At 46.0% G+C, this 27047-nt stretch overlaps 1 protein-coding gene across 1 annotated transcript in view; it reads right to left on the reverse strand.

The window, feature by feature from the left end:
* Positions 1-27047, reverse strand: part of CPPED1 (calcineurin like phosphoesterase domain containing 1) — a 101968-nt gene that overhangs the window by 62298 nt on the left and 12623 nt on the right. The window contains exon 2 of the mRNA XM_080908135.1: positions 18625-18843. Coding sequence (XP_080764261.1) covers positions 18625-18843 — 219 coding nt within the window. The remainder of the gene's footprint in view (positions 1-18624; positions 18844-27047) is intronic.

Genomic DNA, 27047 nt, shown 5'->3' on the forward strand with positions numbered 1-27047 from the left:
TCCAATGCGGCAGAATAGCTCCACACAATCCGGCGAGCACCAGACATGATCGGCACATGCTACAGTGATGGAGAGTAGGCGTGGGCTGCCTGTGCACACAAGGGAAATGAGCATCCCAGGATCGGTGAGGAAACACGACTGCTGCCCAGGCAAGTGTGCGGTGTATCTCAGTTCCTAGGGTACAACTCAAAAACATCAACCGCACACCCCACTAAGTACATCCTGACAGCACGCTAAACAATTATCTTCCTTGGCTCACAGCTAGTATTTCTGGTTCAATGTTCTAAAGACCATGTATCATTACAAATTACAGTGTAGACCCAAAAGAGCCCTGCCATTTACACCAGGAGTGGTGTATGTGCCACAACTAAGGAATTTTATACCTTTCAGCCACGAGTCACAGTGGTCCCCAGCACAGCAGAGAGTCACTGGATTTCGAGCAGGGCAGGATTCTAAAGTTCAAATCCGAAAACGCATCACTGAGAGAGGAGACGTACACCATAACTACAGCTGTAAATGTCCTGCTGTCTTTCCTTTGCACGTCTGCCATCTTACAGACGGAGCCTCAGCCTTACACATCCCATGTGCGTATCTCTTGTCTGCACCGAGGACACTGCCCAGGAAGGGCAACTGAGCTCCGAGAGGCTCTCCTGCCCACCTCCACCCCGCTTCTGGCTGGCTCTCTGTGGCTCAGGTATCACGAGCAACTGTGTGCATATGCGGCAGGTTTCCTTCTCTGAAGATAATCTGTAAATCAATCTTCATGAGAACCGGTTAGAGGATTAATGAGTCCCCATCACACACTGACAGATGATGTCAGAAGAAAACACTAATTATTTATAGGAGTTGGTGCTGTGCCAGAGCATTTGACTGAAGACTATTTCCAAATACATTTGAGTGACAGCTGGGGCAGCTCTAACACAGCAGTCACAACACGGGGCAGAAGTCGTTCAGGTGAACTGAATCTGGTGCTTCCTTGGCACTATTTCTTCATGCAAGCTTCTGGAATGTCTGGAATATGAGCTGCAGGACCAAAGAGATGGTAAAAATTCTATTTATATCTCATACCTACTTCCTTCAGGAAAAGGGATTTAGCCATGCGGTCTAGCGGGGTATCAAAGACAAAGGACAGCAATCACATCGCCCGTGACTAATGCCTCTCATCTACACGGCGGGTCTGTTATACATAATCCCATCGACTCTTCTGTTAACCCAGGGCTGTGGACAGCAGTACCCTGGTTTGCAGGTAAGGAAACGGATGCTCTGTGCTCTGAGGACCTACGTATCCTCAGGTACAGTGGCCAGAACACAGAAGCCATTAGGAGTACTTGAATCTTGCCTCTGATTGTAGCAGCTTCCCCCCCACAAATACTGACCGGCAGTTTCTCCTTGTGCCCGAGCCAGCAGCTTTGCAGGAGCCATGACACCTCACTGGGGAAGTGAGTTAACACCAGAGGGTGCCACAATCAGTTCCCCAACTGCTTCCCAGCTCCTGCCTGACTCAGTCTGCTGCAGGCTCTTTCTGTGAATGTCCCTAACCTTCAATGCATATAAAAAGATTCCCTTTCTGCCACGTGGGCGCCAGTTCTCTGACTTGCCAGGTTGTCTATCTGGTGTTAGGCTTGGGCTCTTCTTGGGGCCCTCAGTGTGCTCTCGCCCTGCCTGTAAGTCCATGGCATTAAAACTCTTCTGATGAACTCGTCAGACCCAACCTGCGCATCCCAAAGCTCAGAGACAAAGCGAGACCTTCAGGCTGGAAAGCACGCAAGAAAACCCACTGCTGTGGCCACCAGTTTCTCACTGCCTAGCTGATGTGCTATGTGTCCCCCAGTCATTATTTTGGTTAATCCTCTCAACTGCTCACCGATAAAGGAAACTGGTTTCCATGTTTGTTCAATCAGTACCGTGTGACACTGATGCTGCACCTCCATCCCAGGGTGTGACATGACCCAGAAACACATGACCCAGTGACCCAGTGACCCTACTCCCCAGCCCAAGTCCATCTTCAGGGTCCTGCTGTGAGGTTTAGGTTTACACAAGGTAAGAAATATGCGTAGCTAAGCAGTCCTGGTCAATCTTGCCCATCACGGTCTGGCTCCAGTCTCTCTACAAGGTGGTCAGACAAGTTGCCAATGCTGTGTGAAATTCCGTCCTGGAAGACAAGTCCCATTTCTGTCCAATACCAGATGTCAGACTTTCCTTTCTCCCCGGAGAGGTTCTTGGAAAATCCCAATTTATTGAGGTGACCTGAGGGAGGGGCATCAAGTGTGCCTTATAATATCTTCATTGCTGCTGGGATGATAGCCATTTACAGAGGCGACTGACTTCCTGTCACCAGTACAACAGTGGTCTGGGTCCTCACCTCTGTAATACAGTGGGAGAGGCAAACAGCGGGGCTTGTCTACTCTGTGGCTCGGCAATTAGAAGGTCTTGGCACAGGCTGAGTTGGGAGGAAACAGCTCATGTATGAACCAAAAGGCCCACAAACTGGGCTGGGGCCTGGCTCGGTGCTAGAACACTTGCTGTGTGCTCAAACAGATCTCACACCCCCCAGCTCTATAAAACACTAGATTACAACAGGACACACCCTGGGGTCGGCAGACTGGAAGAGTCTAAGGAGAGAAGTAAGCCTGGTACGACAGGCCGGCAGCTGCACACAGCAGGACGCATGGGAGCAAGTGCTTGCCCTGCAAGGTAGTTTAGGATCTGAACAGAAGACTCGGCGAGTTTCTACTGGCTGGGCTCTGTGGTGCTGAATCTGGCTAGGTGACATGGAGAAGTGACTCATCAAAGGTAAACTATGTGTGAGTATAAAGCTGGAGGGCCAGTTGAGACCATGAGGACACAGGTCGTCCTCCCTTCCAGCCATACAAAACCTGTTCCCAGGGAGAAACAGGCCTGGACATAGAGCCTGAGCTTGAGTCACTGACATTGCCGGAGGTGCCTGTCGAATGCTGATCCTGGCCATAGTGATCTTGGAAAGCAGCTGCCATGTCCCTCCATGATCAGGGATGAACCCCCGCCTCTTATTTGTCACCTGTACACAGGAGTTGGTAGGCTGAGGTGAGACAGAGTCGCAGGTCTGAGCCATGTCTTGCCCAAGGGATGCCAGAGAGATATCAGGCCACCTGGTTGCCAACCTAGCAGGTGGTCTCTGCGTCCTTCCAGACTACACCTCGAAGGAAACTCTTCAGATGTGAAAGGAACAGATGTGCTGGGAAGTCAAGGACAAATGTCCACTGTGAATGCCACTAACGATGACAGGAATCAGCTGCTCAATTAGTGTCTCACAAGTGAGAATGATGTTGTGTATCTCGAGTTTAGGCTGGTAATGCTGCTGTGGGAGGCAATGCTCCTGCGTGTCCTCAGTGGCGTTTGAGGACAGCTGCAATGAAGGCCAGGGTTTGTTGTTGTTGTTTGTTTGTTTATTCTGGGGTTGCAGCAGGGTCCTCCCTCAGCCGACAGGGCACAATGACACAACTGCTCTTCCTCACAAGTGCCGCCAATCCCTGCGCCATGTGGCAAGTGTTCAGAAAGCCCTTGATGAGGGACTCTGGGGGCTGCTTTTAATTTACCGGTAAGTGAAAAATGTAAATGTGTCACCCTTGAGTACTGCTGTCCCAGTCTATTAAACAAAGTGCAGCAACTCCCAAGTCGCTACCTCCTTATTAACCTAAACCTCTAATGCCCATGTGGCCAAGGGCTAGCAGGGTGACTCAGTTCACCTTCTTCAGTTTTACCATAAGGTTCTGAAATGGTGTCATTGCAGGGAGAGGTCACTTTGCACTCGGTGGTCTAGATCCAAAGGAGCACCCCAGACAGTCTGTCGTCAAATTCAGGGGAAGATGCAGGTGTTCCCCACACCGGTCCCTCTTCACCTGTCTGCATGCAGGCTTGGCCCAGTGGAGGGCAGCACGTGGAAGGGCTCATCACGCAGAGACTGTAGCTCATGCAGTGCCAGGAAGGCCAAGCTATCTGCTGAGTGGTGCTGGGCAGGATGAGCCTCAGGTTTGCCCGTCTGCAGAGGGATAGATGCTGCATCAGCAGAGCTGTGTGTCTCTTAACTCTTGTCATGGCTGTGATGGTGGCTGACAAGAACAGCTAAGAGGAGGAGAGGCTAGTTTGGATCAGGACACAGTCTGTCACGGTGGAGGAAGTGTGGAGGCTGGAGTGGACTGGTCATGACGGCTGGGCCTTGTAGCAGTGGCTTCTCCAACAGACACACAGAGGACACCTGAAGGAGGACCAAGGTCAGAAGCAGACACCACTTTTATGTCTGGTGTCCAGCAATCCACCTCTGCAAATTAAGCCACAGTCCCAAATGCTCTACACACTCCTACAACAGCACTGAGACCCATGTACAAAACACAGGTACTTGTGGGGAACTTCCTATCCCAGTCATAACTCCAGGGACTTCTGTGACTAGTCCATCCCAAATTCCAGTTAGGCTTTTGGAAAAGGAATCCATCATGAAAAGTTGTGTTTTCTGAAGTGACTAAATGACTTAGGAAATATTTAAAGACTCTGAGTAACTCTATTGTCAGTGTAGTCAGCTTACTTCTGGTCTCCAAATGGTTGGGCTTTTCAGACTAAATAGCTTCTGTTAAAATGAGAGATGGAACATAGAGTCAAGCCTTACAGCAGGTTGATACTAAGGTCTTTGGGCCACTATCCAGGACATCTATAGGGAACAACCTGGGACACTAGTAGACCTTCTTTCTACTTTGTTCCCTGGGATTTCTTTCTCACATCAATAGTAACCCCTCTGAATGTAACTCAGGTGGCACACTGCTTTCCTAGCACACACCCAGGGTTCAGTCCCAGCAATGCATAAGGCCAGGCATTGATGGCACGTGCCTGAAATCACAGCACTCATGAGGTAGACAGGAGGAAGGTCAAGGTCATCCTCAGCTATGTGGTGAGGCTGAGGCTGCTTTGAGATATGAGACTGGGTTTCAAAGACAAAGCAGAAGCAAAACCCTTGCTTTGTTTCTTTGGTAAGGGGCATGGAACACAAAGGAGATGAGAAATTGGACTTTTTGGTTGATTAGAATATTATTTAGCAACAGGGTTAAAAAGTATCAAATTATTCTAGTCATACCATAAATTAGGGGGGAGAAACCTTTCATTTTTTGGCATTTTTCCAATGATGCCCTCCCTACCCTCTTTGGGTTGTGTTTTTTTTCCTTTAAATACCCCTTCTCACAGCTACTCGGGGTCGGACTCCTCTACCCCTGTGTGGGATACGAGTCTCAAACCAGGTGCACTGGTTCCTGTCAATTCCTGTAAATAAACCGCATGTGATTGCAACAAGGACAGTCTCTCGTGAGTCCTTGGGGGGGGGGGTCCTGTCATCCTGAGACTTGAGTGAGGGTCTCCCTTCTGCAGGGGTCTTTCATTTGAGGGCTCGTCCGGGATTTGCGACCACCCTTATCTCCGAAGACCCACGTGGAGGTGAGATATTGTCTGTGTCTCTGTAATTGTCTATGTCTTTGTAATTCTGTGCCGGCTAAATTCTGGTTCTGTACTTTTGGTTCTGCAGTTGCTCGAGAGTTCTGGTTCTGGTTTTGAGGTCGTTCGAGTCTCAGGTAGAGGAGGGGAATATGAGTATTTGTAGACTTGCCAGGGGCTCTCCGACTGTGTTGCCCTGGGAGATGTTCTGAGAGGTCTGGATGAAGCTCAGGGATTCCTGGGATATTCCTGTCTGGGTTCTGGTGAGGGTATGGTAGTTCTCCTGGAATGAAGAAATTATACACCCTCCTGACCATTTGTATTTCTGGAGGTAACTGCAGGAATGGGGGAGGCTGAGATCCAGTTCCCGCCCATAAGAAGCTAAAAGTCCAGGCTAGCGGTGCGTCAGTACCCCATGTCAAAGGAGGAGCGAGACGGGATCAAGACACACATCATCTGGTTACTCCAACTCAGGGTTCTGTATGAGTGTTGATCAGCTTGAAACATGCCTCTCCTACTGGTGTGCAAACCTGGAACCAATGACTGCTGGACAGTTCAAGATCTTTGAGAGGTAAACAAATGGGTGACTGATTTCTACCTCATGGTACCTAACCCTTATAACCTGTTGAACTCATTGCCCCCATCCAGAACCTGGTGTACAGTACTGGACTTGAAGAAAACACATCAATGAACTCATCTAGAGGTAGACAAACTTGTAAAGACTGTCTTGAGGTCAAATTCTTTTGTGCCAGATTTGAGTAGATAACTGTGTGTCGTGCCAGAAAACAAATGTATGTAGAAGGCCGGGGAGGAGAGAAGATAGACCTTAGGTTTACTGAGAAGTGGATTTTACAGAGACTAAGCCAGGAAGATATAGATATAAGTATCTATTAGTCTTTATGGATACCTATTCTGGGTGGATGAAAGCCTCCCCACAAAGAGAGAAATGGCGGCAGTGGTCATAGCAAAGAAGATTCTAGAAGAGATCTTTCCTAGGTTTGGCACCCCTAAGGTAATTGGATCAGACAATGGGCCAGCTTGTGTTGCCCAGGTAAGTCAGATATTAGCTTGTTTCTTGGGGACCAATTAGAAATTACATTGTGCTTACCAACCCCAGAGCTCAGGTCAGGTAAAAAGGGTAAATAGAACCCTAAAAGAGACCAAAATTAGCCTTAGAGACCAACGGGAATGACTGGACAGCTCTCCTTCCCTTTACCCTGTTCCGAGTTTGGAACACCCCAGGACAATTTAAACTTACCCCTTAAGAGATACTGTGTGGGGGACTGCCACAGCTCACTGAGTCGGGTGGAGTGTATAATCCTGGTGCTTTTCTTTCTAAACTTTTGTTTGCCTGCCTAAAGGCCCTTGAGGTGGTAAGACATCAAACCTAGGAACAACTGAAAGAGGCGTATGAGACTGGGATTCCAGGCGTAACCCACCAGTTCCAGGTCAGAGACGCCGTCCTGGTCCGACACCATTGAGTGGGGAACCTAGAACCTTGCTGGAAAGGGCCATATCTGGTGCTTTTGACAACTCTTACTGTGGTTAAGGTTGAAGGCATTTCAGCTTGGATCCATGCATCCCACATCAAAAGAACACCCCAGAGCCATCCCAAGATAAATAGAATTGGAAAAGACTGCTGGTCCTCTTAAGTTGCATCTGCACCGCAGGTGTCTCACTGGTAGTGGGTAAAAACTCCCATACCCCTCAAAAACTGACTTGGCAAGTTTCCTCACAGACTGGGGAGGTGATATGGTCCACCTCCAAAGTGGCCCCACCATACACATGGTGGCCTATGCTCACTCCTGACTTCTGTTAGTTGGTAGCTGGGCTGGACTCCTGAAACATTCCTGACACAGATCCTCAGAATATGCCCCTAGAAGTCCCTAAAACATTTTCACCCAGAGGCAAGTTTGGGTGTGAGAATCCAGAGGCAAGGTGCCACTTAGGGAGACTAGGATTTTACGTTTGCCCCCGAGATGACTGAGACCGGGCCACCGCTCAATGTTGCGGAGGCTTGGAAAGTTTACTGACTCCTATTGGCTTTGCCTCTCCTCAGGACCCCCTTATTATGAAGGCATTGTGATGTCTGGGACCTTTAATAACACCACCAACCATGACACCTGTGTCTGGAACAGTAAGAACAAGTTAACCCTTACAGAGGTCTCAGGAAAAGGGACCTGTACAGGGAACCCACCAGCCGCTTACAGGAATCTTTGCAATGAGACACTTAAGAGCCCACAGACATCTACTTACAGAGTCTTGGTACCCACGCTGGATAAATGGCGGGCATGTGGTTCAGGATTAACCCCTTGTATATCCACTTCTGTTTTTGATGATGCCAGAGACTTTTGTATACTCATACAGTTGGTCCCTAGGGTTTATTATCACCCCGCCAGCACTCTTAAAAATAAATTTAATAAGACATTTCTGTAGGGAACCCATTTCATTGACCTTAGCAGTCTTGTTGGGACCTGGAGTAGCCACAGGTGTGGGAATGGGCACAGCAGCACTAATACAGACTCCTCAACATTTCCACTCATTGAGATCCGCAATGGATGAGGATTTATGAGCCCTCGAGCAATCCATATCTAAGCTTGAAGAATCACTGATCCCCCCTCTCAGAGGTAGTCTTGCAAAACAGAAGGGGACTAGGCTTACTGTTCCTTAGCGATGAATGGCTATGTGCTGAATTAAGGAAAAAAAAAAATGTTGCTTTTACATAGATCATTCAGGAGTCATTAAAGACTCTATGAGTAAGCTAAGGGAAAGACTAGACAAAAGAAAAAGAGACAGAGAAGAACAACAAAGACGTTTTAAAGGATGGTTTAACAGATTCCCGTGGCTGACCACATTAATCTCCTCATTTAGTGGGGGCCTATTTTAATTTTGCTTTTGCTTCTTACATTTGGATCATGCATCCTTAGTAAGTTAGTAGCTTTTGTTAAAGAAAGACTGAGCACTGTGCAGATTTTGGTGTTAGGCCAACAATATCATGCTTTAGGAGAACAAAAAAATCAGTATTATAAAGATACTGAGATCTAGTTCTATGATTAGAACTAGGCACTAGAAGAAGTGGGGAATGAAAGACCAGGATAAATCCTGACCCCCTAACAGGTAAAGTAGAAGACCCCTAGCAGGTAGAGTAGAGCCAAAAATGTATGATAGCAAGTTCAGTGACTTTGTTCCAGGAACTAACTGACCATAATAGTTATAGCTGGATCAGCAACTCTGTTCTAGGAACTGGCTGACCATAAACAGTTAGATAAAAATCTTGTGAACAATCTTGATAAACCAGGTGTTTCCCTGGAGATTCTTCACTGGTATTTTTGGCATTTTTCCAGTGACACCCTCCCTACCCCCTTTGGGTTGTGGCTTTTTCCTTTAAATACCCCTTCTCACAGCTACTCAGAGTCGGACTCCTCTACCTGTGCGTCGGATAGGAGTCTCAACCCCAGTGCACTGGTTCCTGTCAATTCCTGTAAATAAACCTCATGTGATTGCAGCAAGGGTGGTCTCTGGTGAGTTCTTGGTGGGGGGGTTGTGTCATCCTGAGACTTGAGTGAGGGTCTCCCCTCTTTGGGGTTCTTTCACAGCCAGCATTATGAAGAGATGGGACTGAAGACTGGAAGAGTTACCTGCATTGAGTGGCCAGCCCTGCCACCTGTGGCCATGGTGAGATCCCAGCCTGAGTTACTACGAGGGCCACATCTAGTGGGGAGAGGAATGGCTACACAGTGACAGAGGTTGGTATCAATGTGGCCCATTTTACCATTAGAGAACATGGGTTGTCACTGGTCAGTGCAGCCACCAGGAACTACATAGATGTCCAGGGACTGTGCATACCTGGTCCTGCCCCTCACTAGCTGCAATGCTGTGGAGAGCTGGCCCCATCTCTCATCTGTGATAGGTAGCACTTGAGAGATGGGGGCCTGCACCTTGCCTGGACAGCTCAGTGGAGTGTGAGTGTGGGAGGCTGCCCCGACTCATCTGTCATGAGGTGGCCCAGGTGCAGAGGTGGTGCCCACCCTCAGCACCTCACCACCTCCATCAGTTGGGACATATGTGTTTATTTTACTTTGGCAGGAGGTTTCCAGGGCAAAGAATGGATGTGAGAGACAGGAAGATGAGTGGGTGTGTGAAAGTCACAAAGATTCAGTAACAAGTTGTTTTGTTGTTGTTGTTTAAGTAAAGTTTCTGACACTGACTTTGTGCTTTGGCTAATCATGATGTCCACACTGTTACCATGAAGCGGCAGCTCTGAGAGAGAACAAGAGGACTGTGCTACTGTGTGGAGGTGTAGGCTCTTAATCTGGGGCTATAGGCACTGCAGAGGTAGGGCCGGATTTCAGGTGAATGAAAACTAGATTTCCACTAAATTCATATTGATAGAGCACCACCTTCTATCACCAAGCCAACAAGGACGTGAGCATCAGAAACCACACACTTCTTATTATTTCAGTTTCGGCCCATGCCAGAGAACATGGAGTCCACTGTTACTATCAAACCTGGGTAGTTATTAACCAAGAAGCAAGCATATCACCCAATCAAATTTGGAACAGTATTTTGATAAATGTACTGATTTCAATGGAAATTCTCTGTTTAAAAACATTACTCTGTGATGTGGTTCAGAGACTTTGCCAATCTATCAAAGGGGTCCAGAGGTCCGAGCATGATTAGAGTGGCCTGTCAGATGGAGAACAGTCAGCTGACACCATTGCAGAAGCCATGTGCATATGTGGTAGACAATGGCAGGGGTGGAATCACATACCTAATCAGAAACAGTCATTCAACTAAGGCCCTGTGTTCCCCTAATTGGTAATATTAGGTAACTCCAGACCTTTTCTAATCAGCTTTAGCAGAAGGGAAGTATTGTCCCTGATTGCTTGGATGCTTTCATGGGGCTTGTAATGGATGTAAAGGAGTGATGGAGCCAACGGCTGAGCTGATTGCCCTCTGGTTGCTTCTTGGCACAAAACTGAGTGTAGACAGCCTCCGTGCATTCCCCATCCCAAAGCCTGGCGGTGTTTTGACTGAGACATCATACCCTTGCATGCAAATAAATCTCTTTCTGGGTTCTGTATATGAAACTGTATGGTAAATTAACTTGGCGTTTCCTGGAGTAGGCATTTAAAAATAAAAGTGCTGGGCTAACTACACAGTGGGGAATGAGTGTAAAGTAACTGAGCTTCTTAAAAACAAGAAGACTCATTTTATGATGGACACAGGGCTTCTACACAACGAGACTTTCTGAGATGATACATGTCACAAAGCAACTTACCACCTGAATCAAAGGACCAAGGCCATTGGCTACACAGAAGGGATCACAGGCAGAACAGTGCTGTCCCCAGGAGAGATCCTCCAGAAAGCCCCCAAGTAGAGTGGCTGGTGTGGACTCAGGAAACATGATTGAGAGGCTCCCAAGCTCATCCCTTAGACGCCAGCACCAGTGAAGGCGCAGGGGCACCAATGGGATGTCAGCAACAGTGTCTAGGTTTCCTCCCATCCACAGTTACCTCGGGCAGGCTAACAGCCGTGAAGTTTCCACCCATAGACTGAAGTGGCAGAGTCTGTAAACATCAGCACAAGAAATTCTCGGCCACTCGGAAGGGGAAAGAATAAGTCACAGAACAACGAGCACAGGGAGTGTGTCTGTGCTTCGGAAAAGGTCACTGCACAAACACAATATGTGAATGACAGTGACTCAGGTCAAGACCTGGGAATGGATACAAGGTTGATCTTATATGAAGATTTTCAGTCCTTGCAAAAGCAACACATTCACACATGGCTTGCATCATGTAGAAAATGAGTAAAATAATAATAATAATAATAAAAGACCCAGATCCATTCTAGCTTCGAGAGAATAAAGTAACAAGAGAGGGATTGAAGGGGGGGAGAGATGGGGGGGAGGGAGGAGGAGAATCATGTCTCTATACATCCATATCCATTTCATACAGCAGAAGCAGCTAGAACACAGTCTGGTACAGAATAGGTACTGAGTACAGATGTCACATTAAATTGCATCTAGTCTAGATATCTGCAACGTGCTAAGAGCTCTGGGAAGCACACATAGACTCACAGGACTCCATTCCCTCCCGTGTCCAGCAGCCAACAGCCCTCCATCCACCTCACAGGAACACTGCCTTTCAGGACCTTGGAACTAAGCTTTGGGGAAGGTGAACTTGACAGTGTTGGAGGGCTGAGATAAGGCCCTTTGCTGGACCAGAGCCTTAATCCTCACTTTGGTTTTGAAATCAGGCCTCAGAGGCTTTCCTTATCAGAGTCTGTCTTGTACCAGGGTTGTATTCACATGTTTGTGTCTGCCTGGCCTGAGAAAATGAGAATCAGCCCTCCTGACTGTGTAAGCAGCAGACAGACAAACGCTTCTATTCCTTTGCTGGAGCCCAGCACACAGGCACATCCCAGCTTGCTCACTGCCCTCTTTTTACAAAGTTATTCATTCTTCATAGAAGTAGAAGCTGTTGTTGTGGGAAATAATAATAAAATGCACCATTCCATGATAATTCCAACTACTCTCTGGCCCCAGTGTGCTATAGTCACAAATCCCAGTAACCCGGTAAAATCAAAACTCTAGAGGCTTGTAATTTATCAATCAGATTTATATCAGTAAATTCTCATCCCACAAAACGTGCACACAATGAACTCAGAGCCAACTGATACTGCTGTAAACTACCCACCTAGCTAAGACAAATTGCCCTGTAATTGTTCAACCATTATAAGATATTCATAGCCCATCCCTCTCCACCGAGTTTAAGGAGACCAAGCAAGAAGAACGTTTGGGTTTTGTCGTTACTGTTATTGTTGTTGTTTTGTCTTTCTTGGTCTGTTCAGGCCTTTAACTAAAGGAAAAACACAAGGCTACATCTCAGTACTGCTAATTCACATTTCCATGGTGACACCCATTCCTCAATACCTGGCCACCAAGTGACTCTGCCTCCTTTCCAGCCTCTTCAGCCATTTCTACTGAAGCCCAGCCCTTCTCCACAATGAAGACTTTCCACCTAAGCGGCTACTTCTGCGCTTGCTCCTAACAAACACCATCTCTGTGCACACACCCTCTCCTCCAATTTGTTCCGATCATCTCTGGAATCAATTCTAGCTTCACACTGATGACCTTTGGTTCCAAGAGAAATGGTTCCCAAAATTCAACCCTAAAACGTCAGGGACCATTTAAACCTTGAACCTACTATGTGACTGCCATGTAAGAGAGGTGCAAAAATCAATTTGTGGGAAATTGTACAAGTGGGAACAAGAGCTTTTGCTTCTACTGATGAAATGTTTCTCTGTAAGTTTCAAGCATCTGTTCTGCAGATCCATAAATTCTTATGAAAAATGTTCTGGGCTGGATCTTGTTTAAAACTATTCTTATAAACATTAGAAGGGGAATAGTGGGGACATCCTAACAAAGCAGGAAACAGAACAACTCATTACAGAACTCAGGATTTCTCTACTAACACAAGTTTGAGTATCCCATTAGATAAAGAACAAGAACAGTCTGAGTCAGTTCAGGGCAGTCCTGTTACCAACCAAGTCAATTTCAAAGTTAAGAAAAACAATCTTCATTTTCAGGGACCTCTGCGTGTTGGAATAGCAGATAAAGAGTTCTGTACATGTACATGGGTCCAAATAAAACACCCAGTCCTGGCTATATACATACAAATCCTGTTCAAGAAAATGCTGTGGCTGTTTGCCAGGGCACTTTGCCAATGTGCTGCTGTGGGCATTTCCTATAGGAGAGAGCATCCCGCTCTAGTTACTCCAAGTACTTAACAAGTAAAACAAAAGCTACACACATAAAAGCATCTCCTCTAAAACATGAACGAATGTTTGGAGGAGTGGTGGGCGGTTCTCTTGTTAAACACCATCAATGGCAACCATGAAGGGGACTCTCGGCGGCTCCCGGCATGCACACAGGTAGATGTTCTGTATAATACATGGAAAGCAGCATGCACTGGGCCTGAGCATCTTAGTTTGGCAAGTGCATCTCAACCATATTGCCCATAAGATTCCTCTGGTGACTTCATAAAGATCTGTCTGGGCAGAGATGCGCCATCTCCAGTCAGCTCTGGTCATTTCTGGTGACATTTTTTAATAGCAAGCCAACAGAGGGACGCACAAGAGATCTAGAAAAGAAGTTACCCTACCACATTTAGGATACAAGGTCTGAAAAAAAGGCACTTCCTTGTTCAGAGCCAGATAACCCACCAGCAAAAATTGGAACTAACCACTGGATTTGTTCTGCATTGCTATTACGAGGAGGTAAGCCAGAAGCAGTAACTGGCTGGCTATAGATCTGAATTTGACTCATCACAAGTTATCCATTGTAGGCTTGATAAAGCCCTCTGGTGTCCACATGCTAACTCCCAGCACTTGTGAATACCTCATCTTCCATGGCAAAAGGGGCTTTGCAGACTGGAAAGATTACTCTAGGTTATCAGGCAGGCCCAGTATAATCACAAAGGTCTATATCAGAGGAAGGGAAGGAGGGAAGGAGAGAAGGAGGAGAGCTTGTCAGACTGAGAACCAGAATCCCAGAGGTTGCAGCAGGGGCCAGAGAAGACTCCAGACCACAGGCTTTGAAGATATACCAGCCAAGAAATGTATTGTAGGCGGGAGAGGCTGCAGAGGAGCACACCCCTGTAGATTCTCATTGTACTTTCAACCTCCAGATGTGTCAGAATAAGTGTGTGCTCCAGAAGCTGCAGAAGTCCACTGATGTGAACTTGGGCTTGCCTCCCTCTACTGAACAGAAGCTCTTGAGGCTAATGTTCACAAGAAACTCAAGCATGCCACAGTTGCTTGTGCACAGCTAATATATAAGAGCTCTTTCAAGACATTTTATACCAAGGGAAGAATCACCTGTGCTCTGTTTAATAGAGTTACAGCAGTCCAAAGACATGGGATGGACCTGTGTGCCAGTGACAAGCAAGAGGCTTACTGGAATCTCTTGTTCTGTAATTACAGCATCACATTCTGATTGGCCCTCCATATGAAACTGCTGGATTCTAACAAGACTCCTAGGGACACTCTCAGTGGGTAGATGAGTCGATGTCAGCAGGGCCTACAAAAGCCACCCTGGGTTTGAGAGCTGAGGGACAGAAGATCAATGGTCTCAGTGACATGAACAAGATCTTAATTTGTCACTTTTAATGTTGCTAATCTCACAGAGAAGTTTAATTACAGATTTAAAAAAAACATATGGGTGCCTGTAATGTAAAGACATATTTGTCCAAGCTCAAGCTGCAGCCTTGGTACCGGCGCCTCCTCCTGCCACCTCTGCATCCCTGCCTCCGCGCTGAGGAGCCCTGCTCTCTCATTTCCACTAGCATATCCACAGTGCTGTGTCTGGCACTTACTCTGCAGTCAGTGAATGTGGGCGAATGAACACCACGATTGGTAGATACAATGAAAAAGGCTATTGTTACTTTCATTAAAAATTCATTACTTGGAAAGTTCTTTTACTTCCTTTTGAGTTAATATCTACTTGACCCAAGATACTATTTATGGTAGAATTAAAAGCATGCTTTCTGATTTTATTTGCTTATTAATATACGTACTTGGTCATTAACAACGTGCTAAGTAGTCAAAGCAAATAATTGCTTTTCTAGTCAGCCCCGGTGGATGCGCTAAATGAGGGAATCAACTTATTGCATATTAAAAATCATAACTAGCTTTAAAATGTTCTGTTTCATTTCACACAAAATATTCAAAAACAGTTAAAGTCCTCTATGTGGCTCAGCTAAAACCTCCTGAAACAGCCCAAATCTTCAGAGGAGATTATGAGTTCTGATCTGGTCACACTGAATACAAAGTGTATGCTCAGAGCTTTGCAGGCTCCAGTTTACAAGGTCTACTGTTAGGACTGATCATAAAATGGTTTGCATTTATTTATGTTCAGTATATCTTATCTAAGAAGCAATGTAATTGCAAGAAAAGCTTTTATTTTACATCTGATTTTGAAATGTGGCTGAATATATTAACGTAATTCAAAACACGTTGGTAAACATCCACAAGAACATGTTGCATAATTTCAGGAAGCCTCCTGGTATCCTGAAGCCAGCGGGCAGAAAAATGCTAACTTTGTAATCTGTGTTCAAGGGTCAGTGGAAGCCGACCTTTGCCTATTATGTGATCCGGAGCACAAGGACCATATCACCCTGAAGACACCAGCTAACTGCAAAGAAGACCATTTGGAAATAGCAATGATGTGCTGCGTCAAGGAACCCATCCCCTCAGTTTGCCTTACTACATCAGAAGCCAAGGCCCCTGGCTGTTTCCATTACACCATCTTTACACCTGTGAACCTTGGCTGTCAGTCATCAAGAAAAGGTCGAGTTTATGAGTGGCCAGTATTTAACTTCACTACAAAACAAATTTCATTGTAGAGCTTCCCAGATAGTCACCTCTGTTATGGGGAGGGAGGTTCTGTTCCCAGGCCAAACATCTGGATCCAGGGACTCCAAAGCTCTAACTGGGTCTTGTTCTCTCCATTGCTCATCTCTGCTTTCTTACTACTATGGAGTCCCAGAATTTGTGGCAGTTTTACATTCTCTCTGTTTCAGAGAGAATTGGAGATGAGGGGATTGTCTCTGCTCACCTGCTCCATCACAAGTAGGTGGAGAACTGGTGGCCCAGGCTCCTGGGTTCTGACTGAGGTGGCTGTCTTCTGTTCCCTCTTCCTATCACACATTTACAGGCCTAATCCAGGCTCTACCTGGAGGAGTCAGTGATGGATGACTTTGTGTAAAACACCAGCAGACCAGGACACTCCTGAGAGTTCTCCCTGCCTGGCCCTTCCCTTCCTATATCTTCACTCTGAGTTTGGTTACAGACACATGGTGTGCAGACAGTAGGGGCAGGACAGGGATAACTATGCCCAGCTTTTTGCAAAGTGTCTCAGTGTCTTATGGTTTCAATTACCAAGAAGAGACACCATGACCAAAGAAACTTATAAGGGACAGCATTTAATTAGAACTGGCTTACAAGTTCAGAGATTCAGTCCATTATCCTCATGGCAAGACGTGTGGCAGCGTGCAGAAGACACTGTGCTAGAGAAGGAGTCGGCAGTTCTCCATCTTGATCTGAAGGCTGCTAGAAGAGGACTGGCTCACAGGCAGCTAGGAGGAGGGCCTCAAAGCCCACCCCACTGTGACACTTCCTCCAACAAGCCCACACTTCCTGGGCCAAGCTTATTCAAGCTGCTATCCACAGCCTCCAGAGCAGCTCATACATTGAGCTTACAAGCAAAGTTAGACAGATGCAGACATCCCCAGACACTGCTGGTGTTTTCTACCCTGGTCTCAGGTCATTTCTGTTGTACTAAACAATCCATGGGCAGGAAAAGGGAAGAAGCCAGGGCAGCTAACTGCCTCCCTGATGGGAACGATCACTTGTACTGGCTTAGACTTGACCATGTGGCTGTGGGCCTGCCTAAGGAGTTCCAGGAGCATCTGCTACTTATGTGTCTAAGAACTTCTTCCTGCTCCTCCGACTCCTCCTCAGCTGTTCCTTTCCTCTTCCCTCCCAACCTCCCTTCTTCTCCTATAAGTAAAGCAATAGAGAAGACACACTGTAAGAGCAGTGAGCCACTCTAGGGCCAGCATCTTACTTTTCTTTAGGAAACCATCCTGTTCTTCAGACCACATGGCTGGAGTGAAGCTAATCTCATAACTTAGCTGTGGGCCATGTGGATCCAGTAATGTGATCTGTGACTCTGACTAGGGCATTCAGAATAGGTCACTTTGTCTCTGCTGTGATTTCTGTAAAACTTAGAACTCCTGAGGTTTATAGACATGAGCTAGGTTGTTGGGAATTGGTCCTAAAGCCTTCCTTGTCTTATTTCAGCTCCTGGAAGCCACACTTCCAGACCTGAAGGTCCCTGGCTTTGATTGATAATAAAGAATTGGCAGGGAGTTGGGAAAGAGAAGAAAAGGGGTAGGAGAGGAAGGGGGAGGGGGAGGGGAGGAAGAAAGAGAGGGAGGGAGAAAGGGAGGGGGAGGGGGAAAAAGAGAATCGCCGTGATGGAGAAGCAGAAAGATGAAACTTAAAGACCTGCTGTCATGTAAGAATTTGGAAAAGTGGCCCTAGGGGCCACTTCCCTGATTGGGTCTGGAGTAGCAGAGAGGAAATGTAGATTTTAAAATAAGTTAACCAGAAAGGAGTATAGCCACAGGGAGGTTTAAAAGTGCCCATGGGCTAGTCGAGGCATATCTAGTCGAGGCATATCAAAATTAGCTGGCATGCGTGAGTGTGTGAGTCCGTGAGTGCGCGTGTTTGTCATTTGAGAGTCCAGAGAGCTCTTGGGCGGGTGCAGCTCACATGTGACCTGCAGGGAGCCGAAGTGGTTTAACTAATTCACTGCTACACTAGTTAGCCACTACCTAGAGAGCCTGGGTGCAGATGAAGTCAATGAAGAGGAACGCACAGCTGAGAGTTGGAGGGACCACACTCAGAGAACAACCTCTGACCCCCTGGATCCAGCCCAAACTAAAGCAACAACAGATATGGGAGAAAGAAAACTGTAACAAGCAAAGAGAGTGGGGTCAGAGCGATGGCTCCCTGATTACGAGCACTGGCTGCTCTTGCAGAAGACCTAGGTTCCATTCCTAGCACCCACATGGTGGCTCACAAAGGTCTGGAGGCTCCAATGCCTCTTCTGGTTTGTGCAGGTAATGCACACACATAGTGCACGCACACACACACACACACACACACACACACACAAGAAAGCAAAACTCCCATACACATAAAATTTTTAGAGAAAAGCAAAAAATGAAGGGGCTGGATTACAGTCACAGGTATGTTATTGGGACATTTACACATGTGATATTAGGACAGTCACACATGGTACTGGGGCAGCCAGTATTTGGAAGTCATAATGTTTATCTTCGGAAATGTAGGAAGGTGACACAGGGGTGTATTTTCCTACTAAGCTTGGATCATCTGAATTGTAACTCAGCCTAATTACTATGATTAATCTTGCCAAATTCTAAATAAAAACTGAGCATGCATTTTCTGATATTCAATAATAGCACAGCACCTTAAAGAGCAGGAACAACACTGAACAGAGAAGTGTTTGGAACAAAATCTACCTTTTCCTGCCTATACTTGGTCAGGGTTAGCTGAGGAAAAGGCCCTCCTGGACAGGCTTACCTGGCATGGCATGAACGAGGTCGCCACAGAGAACGAAGAATTTGGGCTTGGGGTTCAGCTTGTTGATGGCCACGACAGCTTGCTCCGTGAGATGGATCTCCTGCTCCCATTCGTCACCGCCGCTGTCACAGTTCCCGGTGGACCAGGCCTTCATCAGCCCAAACTGAGTGTCTGCACCTTGGACGAAGTAGAACGGACCTTTCCATTCCCGTTCCTTTTCTAAGAGAAGGGAGGGGGGACAAGTCTGTCAGCGGAAGCATCCAGGTTACCATGCAAGCGGAAACAGTAGTTTTCTCAAATTAAGTAGGAAGTTGCTGTCCAAACATACCATTTTCCTGTCACTGTCTAGAGGGTTTTGATTTATACTAATTATGCTGGGGACCCCGGGATTCCCAAAGGCCACGGGAAACCATGCAGGTTGCTGCAGCCGTGTACCCAAGCTGTTTGTTTAAAAGCTAGACATCTGAAATGAACCCGAGACCACAGTAGAGCACAGTGCAGAGGAATTAATGTTCAGTAATAGTGTTCTAATTGGAATTAAAAATACCCAAACTGATGCTGCCAGAGTGTTATATTTAAATTACTAGGTAAAGTGCTTACGAATCTTTTCTTCCAGGCTTAATGGCACCATTTGTGGTATTTGGGGGTAATGCAACAGCATTTTAATTATAAAACCTGGTGCTCAAAAGCTCTGGCTATCTGGTGGGAGATGTGATGCCAGGAATAAAGTCTTGAAATCTTGAAATGAGAACATCAATGTGAAAGGAAAAGAAGGAAAGAAAAACAATCAATGCTAATAATTCAAAGGCGCATGACCTGGGTATCAGCACATTGCGAGACTGAACAGGAGGGGTTCTTTCTTCCCACCCTAACTGCAGCAGCACTGACAAAAACAGCCCTGACACTCGTGTGCTCACGTGCATGTGCACACACACACAGATACACAAGACACACACAGACACACACAGACACACACACACAACACACACATACACATACACACAGAGACACACACACACACACAAAACACACACATACACATACACTCAACACATACACACAGAGACACACACACAGACACACAGACACACACAAAAACAGACACAGAGCCACACAGACTCACACACATATACACAGAGACACACACACACATTCACACACACAACACACCCACACACAGAGACACATACACAGACACACACACAGATAAACAGACACACACAAAAACAGACATAGAGACACACAGACTCACACACATATACACAGAGACACACACACATTCACACACACAACACACACACACACACACAGATAAACAGACACACACAAAAACAGACATAGAGACACACAGATGCACACACACATACACAGACACACAAACCACAATGTCTTGCTATACATACAAAAGGTGAAATAACTACCACAATCAAACAAATCAACAAATCTATCACTTGACGATGGGGTAGTGGGAAAAATCTGCATCTGCTGTTGGCAAATCACAGGAATACAACCCATTATTCTAAAAGTCACTGACCTTACAAACAAGGGGCACTTACATGTTACCCTATTAGTCCTTGCTCTACATCATGGCTGCACAGTACAACCGCAATCCATCTGAGTTTACTGCGAGCAAGGAGGGGCTGGGGCTTGGGTGTGCGTCATGCTAACAGGACAGAGAGCAAACTGGAGAGGAGGATTTAATTCATTCACTCAGTCTTTACTGTGCTTGATAAAAAGCCAAGGTGAGCCTTAACGATACCTACTGATAATATGCCTCCTTTGTCATCCTTGAACATGCCTGCACCTGCTTCCAATACACAGGCTACAGCTGACAGTGTGTCCTCTCCGATAAAGGCTGAGGACCAGGATCTCTCTTCTTCCCTTTCCTTTCCGTGCTCCGTAATCAAAAGCTGCCTTATCAAGCTGGTTACAGTGGTGCTTGACTTTAATCCCTGTGCTCAGAGGAGTCGCCAGGGGCTACACAGAAAGACTTTGTCTCAGAAGAAAAGAAAACACAGGCTGTTGTATTGTAAACTGCCCTGTGGAGTGGACAATATGGCAAGGAACAGAAGGAAGCATCTGGCTAACATCCCAAAGAGAACTGCATCCAGCCAGTGGCCATGTGAGTGGACCAGGAAGAGAGACAGTCATTACTGAGCTTTTGGTAAGAAGAGAGACGTAACTGGAGCCGTAGGAGTTCTGAGATATAGCATCCAGCAATGACACACCCAGACCCCCAAAGGGGACTCTGTGACAATGCAGGCCCACTGCTTCTCACTGCCAAGCTTCAGGGTAATTGTTGGAGGCAGTGGATGACTACAGATCAGACTGAAGAGGTAAGGGCTCAAGGGGAGAGACTCATCCTGAAGAGCTGAATGCATCACACACACACACACACACACAAAACAGAAACAACAACACATAAGGACACAATGCACACACTCACACCACAAAACCCAAAAACAAACAATAACAAAAACCATACCAGATTCTGCTTTGTATTTTTTCCCCAAAATATTTTTATTGGATATTCTTTTCATTTGCATTTCAGATGTTATCCCTTTCCCACAATTGCATCCCCCATCTCCCTCCCATTGCCTCCATAAAGATGCTCCCTCTCCCAACCACCCTCTCCCACCTCAGCACCTTTGCGTTTGACTACACTGGGAAAATGAGCCTTCACTGTACCACTGGACCAGAGGCCCCTTCTCCCACTGATGTCAGAAAACGCTGTCCTCTGCTGCATATGCACCTGGGGCCACGGGTCTCTCCATGCAAACTCATTGGTTGGTGTTTTAGTCCCTGGGAGCTGTGGTGGGTTTGGTTAGTTGATAATTTTGTTCTCCCCATGGGGTTGCAGACCCTTTCAGCTCCTTCAGTCCTTTCTCAGCTCCTTCACTGGGGTCCCCATGTTCAGTCTGATGGTTAGCTGAGAGCATCCTCCTCTGTATCAGTATGGCTCTGGCAGAGCCTCTGAGGAGGCACCATATCAGGTTCTTGCCAGTAAGCACTACTTGGCATCAGCAATACTGCTTGGGTTTATTGGATACATATGGGCTGGTTCTCCAGGTGAGGCAGTCTCTGGATGATCTTTTCTCCAATCCCTGCTCCTCTTTTTGCCCCTTTGTTTCCTCCCGTGAACGTTTTGTTCTTCCTTCTAAGAAACACTGAGGCATCTACTTTCTGGCCTTGCCTCTCTTTGAGCTCCATAAGTTCTGTGAATGGTTTCTTGGGTATTCTGAACTTTTTGGGCTAATATCCACTTCTAAGTGAGTACATACCATAAGTGTTCTTTTGTGACTGGGTTACCTCACTCAGGATGATAGCTTCTAGTTCCATCCACTTGCCTAGGAATTTCATGAAGTCTTTGTTTTTAACAACTGAGTAGTACTCCGTTGTTTATATGTACAATTTCTGTATCCATTCCTCTGTTGAAGGACATCTGGGTTCTTTCCAGCTTCTGGCTATTATAAATAAGGCGGCTATGAACATGGTTGAGCATGTGTCCTTGTTAGATGTTTGAGCTTCTTTTGGGTATATGCCCAGGACTGGAATAGCTGGGTCCTCAGACAGTACTATGTCCAATTCTGCTTTGTATTTTTAAAGTTAATGGTTAGTAAGATTTTCTTATTTTCTTCTTATTTCAACAGTAACCTTTGTATGCCACTAATTGCTTTTAGCTATGTTTTGATTTCTGAGACCCTCTGCAGAGCTATTTAAAACATATAAATTAATCAGAAGCAGCCCAAGGAGATGACTGGCACCCAAGGTCACAGAATAAATCAACCTGCTATGACAGTTCTGAAAGTTTCCTGCAGCAAACATTTTAACAAGTGGTTTCCCATGACAAATAGGCAAGAGCCTCAAAAAGTCAATAGTCCTTGAAGCTATTAAAATAAATCTTTCATTACACATTTACTTAGTGAAAACTTCGAATGTCAATTTTAATGATGATGAAGCACAAAATAAATAGATTCTACCTGGCACAAAAACACAGCTTTCACCTTAAAGGGGAGAAGAGAATTTATTCTGGAAACAAATACAAGACCATGCCCCACAAACATGGATTTGGGTTACTCCAAATTCCACTTTCCAACATGGAAATAATTTCAGGAAGCTTTTAAATAACAGAACAAAGAAAATCATAAATCCCATAAATCTAGACATTCTTCAGAGGTGGGAATATCAGGAAGGCAAGCGCAGAGCAGCCCAGTTCTGGGGCTCAGGCAGTGTGATGCCCAGCAGTCTAAGTCTTTGCACTGCTAAACCCTAGCACTGTGTTTGTACATTCTAAGTGATTTAACTCATGGCTACAAAGACATTAGACCACATGTACAAGATGGCAGTAAGTGGCTTTTAAGTGGGCTAAAGATGGCCAAGATAATTTGGCTTTGGACTTGCAATCACTGATTTTGAATCAATCTGCATTTATAGTCAAAGCTCCTTTGCAGAAATTCTCATTTGCAGATCCAAAGGGAACGCAGTTCTTGCCTTCAGTACTCAACCTACTGCATCTATCTCGCTGGGTGACTTAGCATCTTCTAGAGTTTTGCTCAAGAACGTCCCCAAACCCCACACTTGGGCATGAAAATGGAAGGGGCTGGAATCAGAGGCCAGCCTGAGCTACATGGTGAGAATCTGTGTTTTAAACTGACCTAGCAAGAGATAGCCCAGCAGATAAAGGTCCTAGCTGTACAAGTCTGATACCACGAATTCAGTATCAATACCCTTTATCCCACAGTGGAAGGGGAGGATGGACTCCCAAAAGCCACCTTCTAACCTCCAGTTATGTTCTCACATGAAGAGCAAGTCTAAAAATATTTAAATTAAAGAACAGGCTAGGGCTGGAGAGATAGCTCAGTGGTTAAGAGCACTGACTGCTCTTCCAGAGGTCCTGAGTTCAAATCCCAGCAACCACATGGTGGCTCACAACCATTTGTAATGAGATCTGATGCCCTCTTCTGGTGTGTCTGAAGACAGCTATAATAAATAAATTAAAAAAAAATAAAAGGAACAGGCTGAATTGAAGATGTGGAGTTATATAAACTTCATCCTGGAAGGAGGGCTGCTCTGAGAGTGCCCATCTCCTTTATCCCTCAAACAGCAGAGTTTTACAAGATGAAACTGAATTCCAAAGTCCAGACATGCCTCAGTCACCTGCAGGGTGACCTTTGTAGCATCCTTTCTAGGGTGAAGCTACTATTTACTGCCCACCCTAGGACAGCCCAGCTTCTCAAGACCCTCCAGAAGCACCAGCATGGCAGCTCAGAACAACATAGTTGATTTACAATCAGAACTTCTGCCATTGCTGAGAAACACACATGTAGACACCCATTCTCCCCACTAACTTCCTGAAGTCTTAAGAGACTTAGGGGGTAGATGCCAGACAAGTCTTATTAAGTAGAACTGTCTAGAAATGGAGGCTTGAGGGAGAAGGAGAAGGCGTTGGCAACAGTGGATGCTGAGCAGGGTAAAGAGGGGTCTTGGTGGCCTACTGTCAGTAGCTGGGAGCCAGTGACATCAGCAGGGAGGGGTTAAGACACGCAATGTTCAGAGTCAGTTGAGTCCCTCGCTGATGCAGGTCCCCTGACATCTGAGGAGAGCTGGCCTGAACCAGGCTCAGGTTCTCTGGGTAGGGCGGACACTAAGAGACTCCGTTCCCCAAAACTGAGGTGGACCTTTTGTGCTAACTGTAATATTTTGTGGTTGTATCTTTTTCTGTTTTTTTTTTTTTTTTTTTCTATTTTCTTGTTGTTTTGTCTTTGTCCCTGACTTTATTTAGCTTAGGTATTTGGTCCTACACATTTCTCAGTATTGTCCCTGACTATCCAATTATCACATTTGAAATTGCTCTTAAAAATTAACCCAAGACTACTTGAATGGAAGGAGCTTAAGTGAAGAATTCACAGTCTGTTGCTGGGGAAAGGGCACATGTGAGCTTGTACTTAGGGGCAGAGGACAAGCTTTGGGAATTAGCTTGCTGTGTCCACAGTGTAGGTCTCGGGAACTCAACTCAGTTCTAGTGTCATCAGACACGGTGTCAAGCTCCTTGACTCACTCGGCCACCACACTGGCCCCAGTTCTAACATTTCTGTTCTATGACATTGTGACATGCAATGAAAACAGCTATAAGCAAGGGCATGTCCACTGCACAGTGGCACAGCAGAAAGTGTTTACACATAATAAAGTGTGCATATGTTTAGTGGAAACACCTAATGAATAAAAATGTCCATAATGAGTGTCATTTTAATTCTTGTGTGTATGTTGAATCAATCTCTCTGTCTCTCTCTGTCTCTCTGTCTCTGTCTTCCTGTCTCTCTGTCTCTCTGTCTCTCTGTCTCTCTGTCTCTGTCTCTGTCTCTCTCTCTCTCTCTCTCTCTCTCTCTCTCTCTCTCTCTCGTGTATGTGTGTGTGTGTGTGTGTGTGTGTGTAGAGGTCAAAGGGCAAACTCAAATACCAGTCCCTGTCTTCCACCTTCAGACAGGGTCTCTGCTGTTTTTCTGTTCCATAAACCCGTGGGGAGGGGGTTAGGGCTGCTGAAAATTCTTCTGTTGCCGCCTCCCGTCTCTCTATAGAATTGCTGTGATTAGGTTTACATGGGATTTTGGGAAGACTCAGTCTTAGAGAACACGTTATCTACTGACCCCATCTCTAACCCACTCTTTGACAAATTCAATTAGCTCTCTATTGCTAAGTGGCAAATTACCAGGAACAGGCAGCTTAGGACAGCACAAGCCTATTGTCTCAGAGTTCTCCAGGTCAGCCCTGCGCTCACAGCCTCTCATAAGCATCAAACAGGGTGTTGGCCAATTTGGAGGTGTCAGCTGAAAACCATGTGACTGTACATGACTCAAACCCCTACCCTCTACCCCGAACCCAGCCACTGCTTCTGGGGAGCTTTTTATCACAATGAAGTGACAGCCAACAACAAAGACCAGGGATCATAATCTCACAAGGCAAGCATCCCAGGAGGCACAGACATTAATTTAAAGCCATGGGTCAGGAAGAGGCACATACCTTAATTCCTGCACTAGGATAAGGCATTCAAGGTCAAACTCAGCTACAGAGAGAGAGAGAGAGAGAGAGAGAGAGAGAGAGAGAGAGAGAGAGAGAGACAGAGACAGAGACAGAGACAGACAGAGACAGACAGAGAGTTAGAGTTCAAGGTCAGCCTAGGCTATAAAGATAATATCTCCAAAACTAAATACAAGCAAGCAAGCAAACAAAACCCAGGTCTAAATTTTCATGCAAACTTCTAGTTTGCTACTGACTTTCTAGTACACAGCACAGTTAAGCCCATTTATTTTAGCCCATCCACAGGAAGCTGGAAAGCTCAGCCATAGAGGCTACCAGAGTTATGAGAATATTCTACGAGTTGACTTAGCCAGCTTTTTATTCAACCAAGGTGATACTGAGGGCTGGCTGGTACTTTCGGGACTTGAGTTCAAGGTCACACAGCTAATACCTTCTGCCCAAGAGCAGTCAAATATCTCTGGCTGAAGAGATGCACAAATCTGGAAGGGGCTCCTGGCTGCCCCAAAGTTGCTGATTTCCATATAGACAATTTTGTCTCCAAAAAGTTTTCCTCAAATGGAGAGACTCAGTAAATGAGATGAATGCATAAAAATAAAGCTGGCAAGGCCGGGACGTTTTCCCAGTCGTCTGTGACACCCACAGTCGCTGCCAACAGCACAGGGCTGACTCAAGGGACGGCTGCTGCCCAGACACCCAGCTTCTCCTCCAGACATGCCAAACTCAGTCTGATGGCAGGTGTGGTCTGCTGGACCCACACACTGTTTACAAAACCTGAAATCTGTCGCTAACATTTAAATTATGTATGTGTGAAGAATTATATATGTATGAATTTAAGAATGATATATATGAATTTAAGAATACATACATACATACATACGCGCATATGGATTTCTTAATTCTCTTGGAAAATCTGGCCTCACTGCTCACGAGACACCTGCCAAAGACTGGCTGCAGCTGTGCAGTCTTTCTCTATGCCCCTGAACTTGCCCTCGCTCACTCACGTCCAGTTCGCCATCTAGTTCCCATCTCTGGACATTCACGGTGGGGAAGAGAGACCCAGAGATGGTACAAGGAGCAAAAGCAGGTTCAAGTGGCCTACTCTGCCCACCACACACCCTGGCTTGGATGGGGTGATCATACTGTTGATGGAGATTATACAGAAATTACACGCCAATCTCCCAAAGTTGTCACCAATTTCTAAATCAAACTTTTAATTTAAAAATGCTTTAAATTAAAAAGCTTTGCTTTGCCAATCCAATTCATCTGCTATACACAGAGTTACAAGACCTGGCTAAGTCTAATTTCTGCTGCCTGGTAAGAGACTATCATGGCAAGCATCCTGCAAAATTGGCAGATTAACAGTGGATCTCAGGTATAATAAACCATGC

Source organism: Micromys minutus (genome assembly GCF_963924665.1).
Source record: "Micromys minutus genome assembly, chromosome: 31".
In the NCBI taxonomy this organism is placed as follows: domain Eukaryota; kingdom Metazoa; phylum Chordata; class Mammalia; order Rodentia; family Muridae; genus Micromys; species Micromys minutus.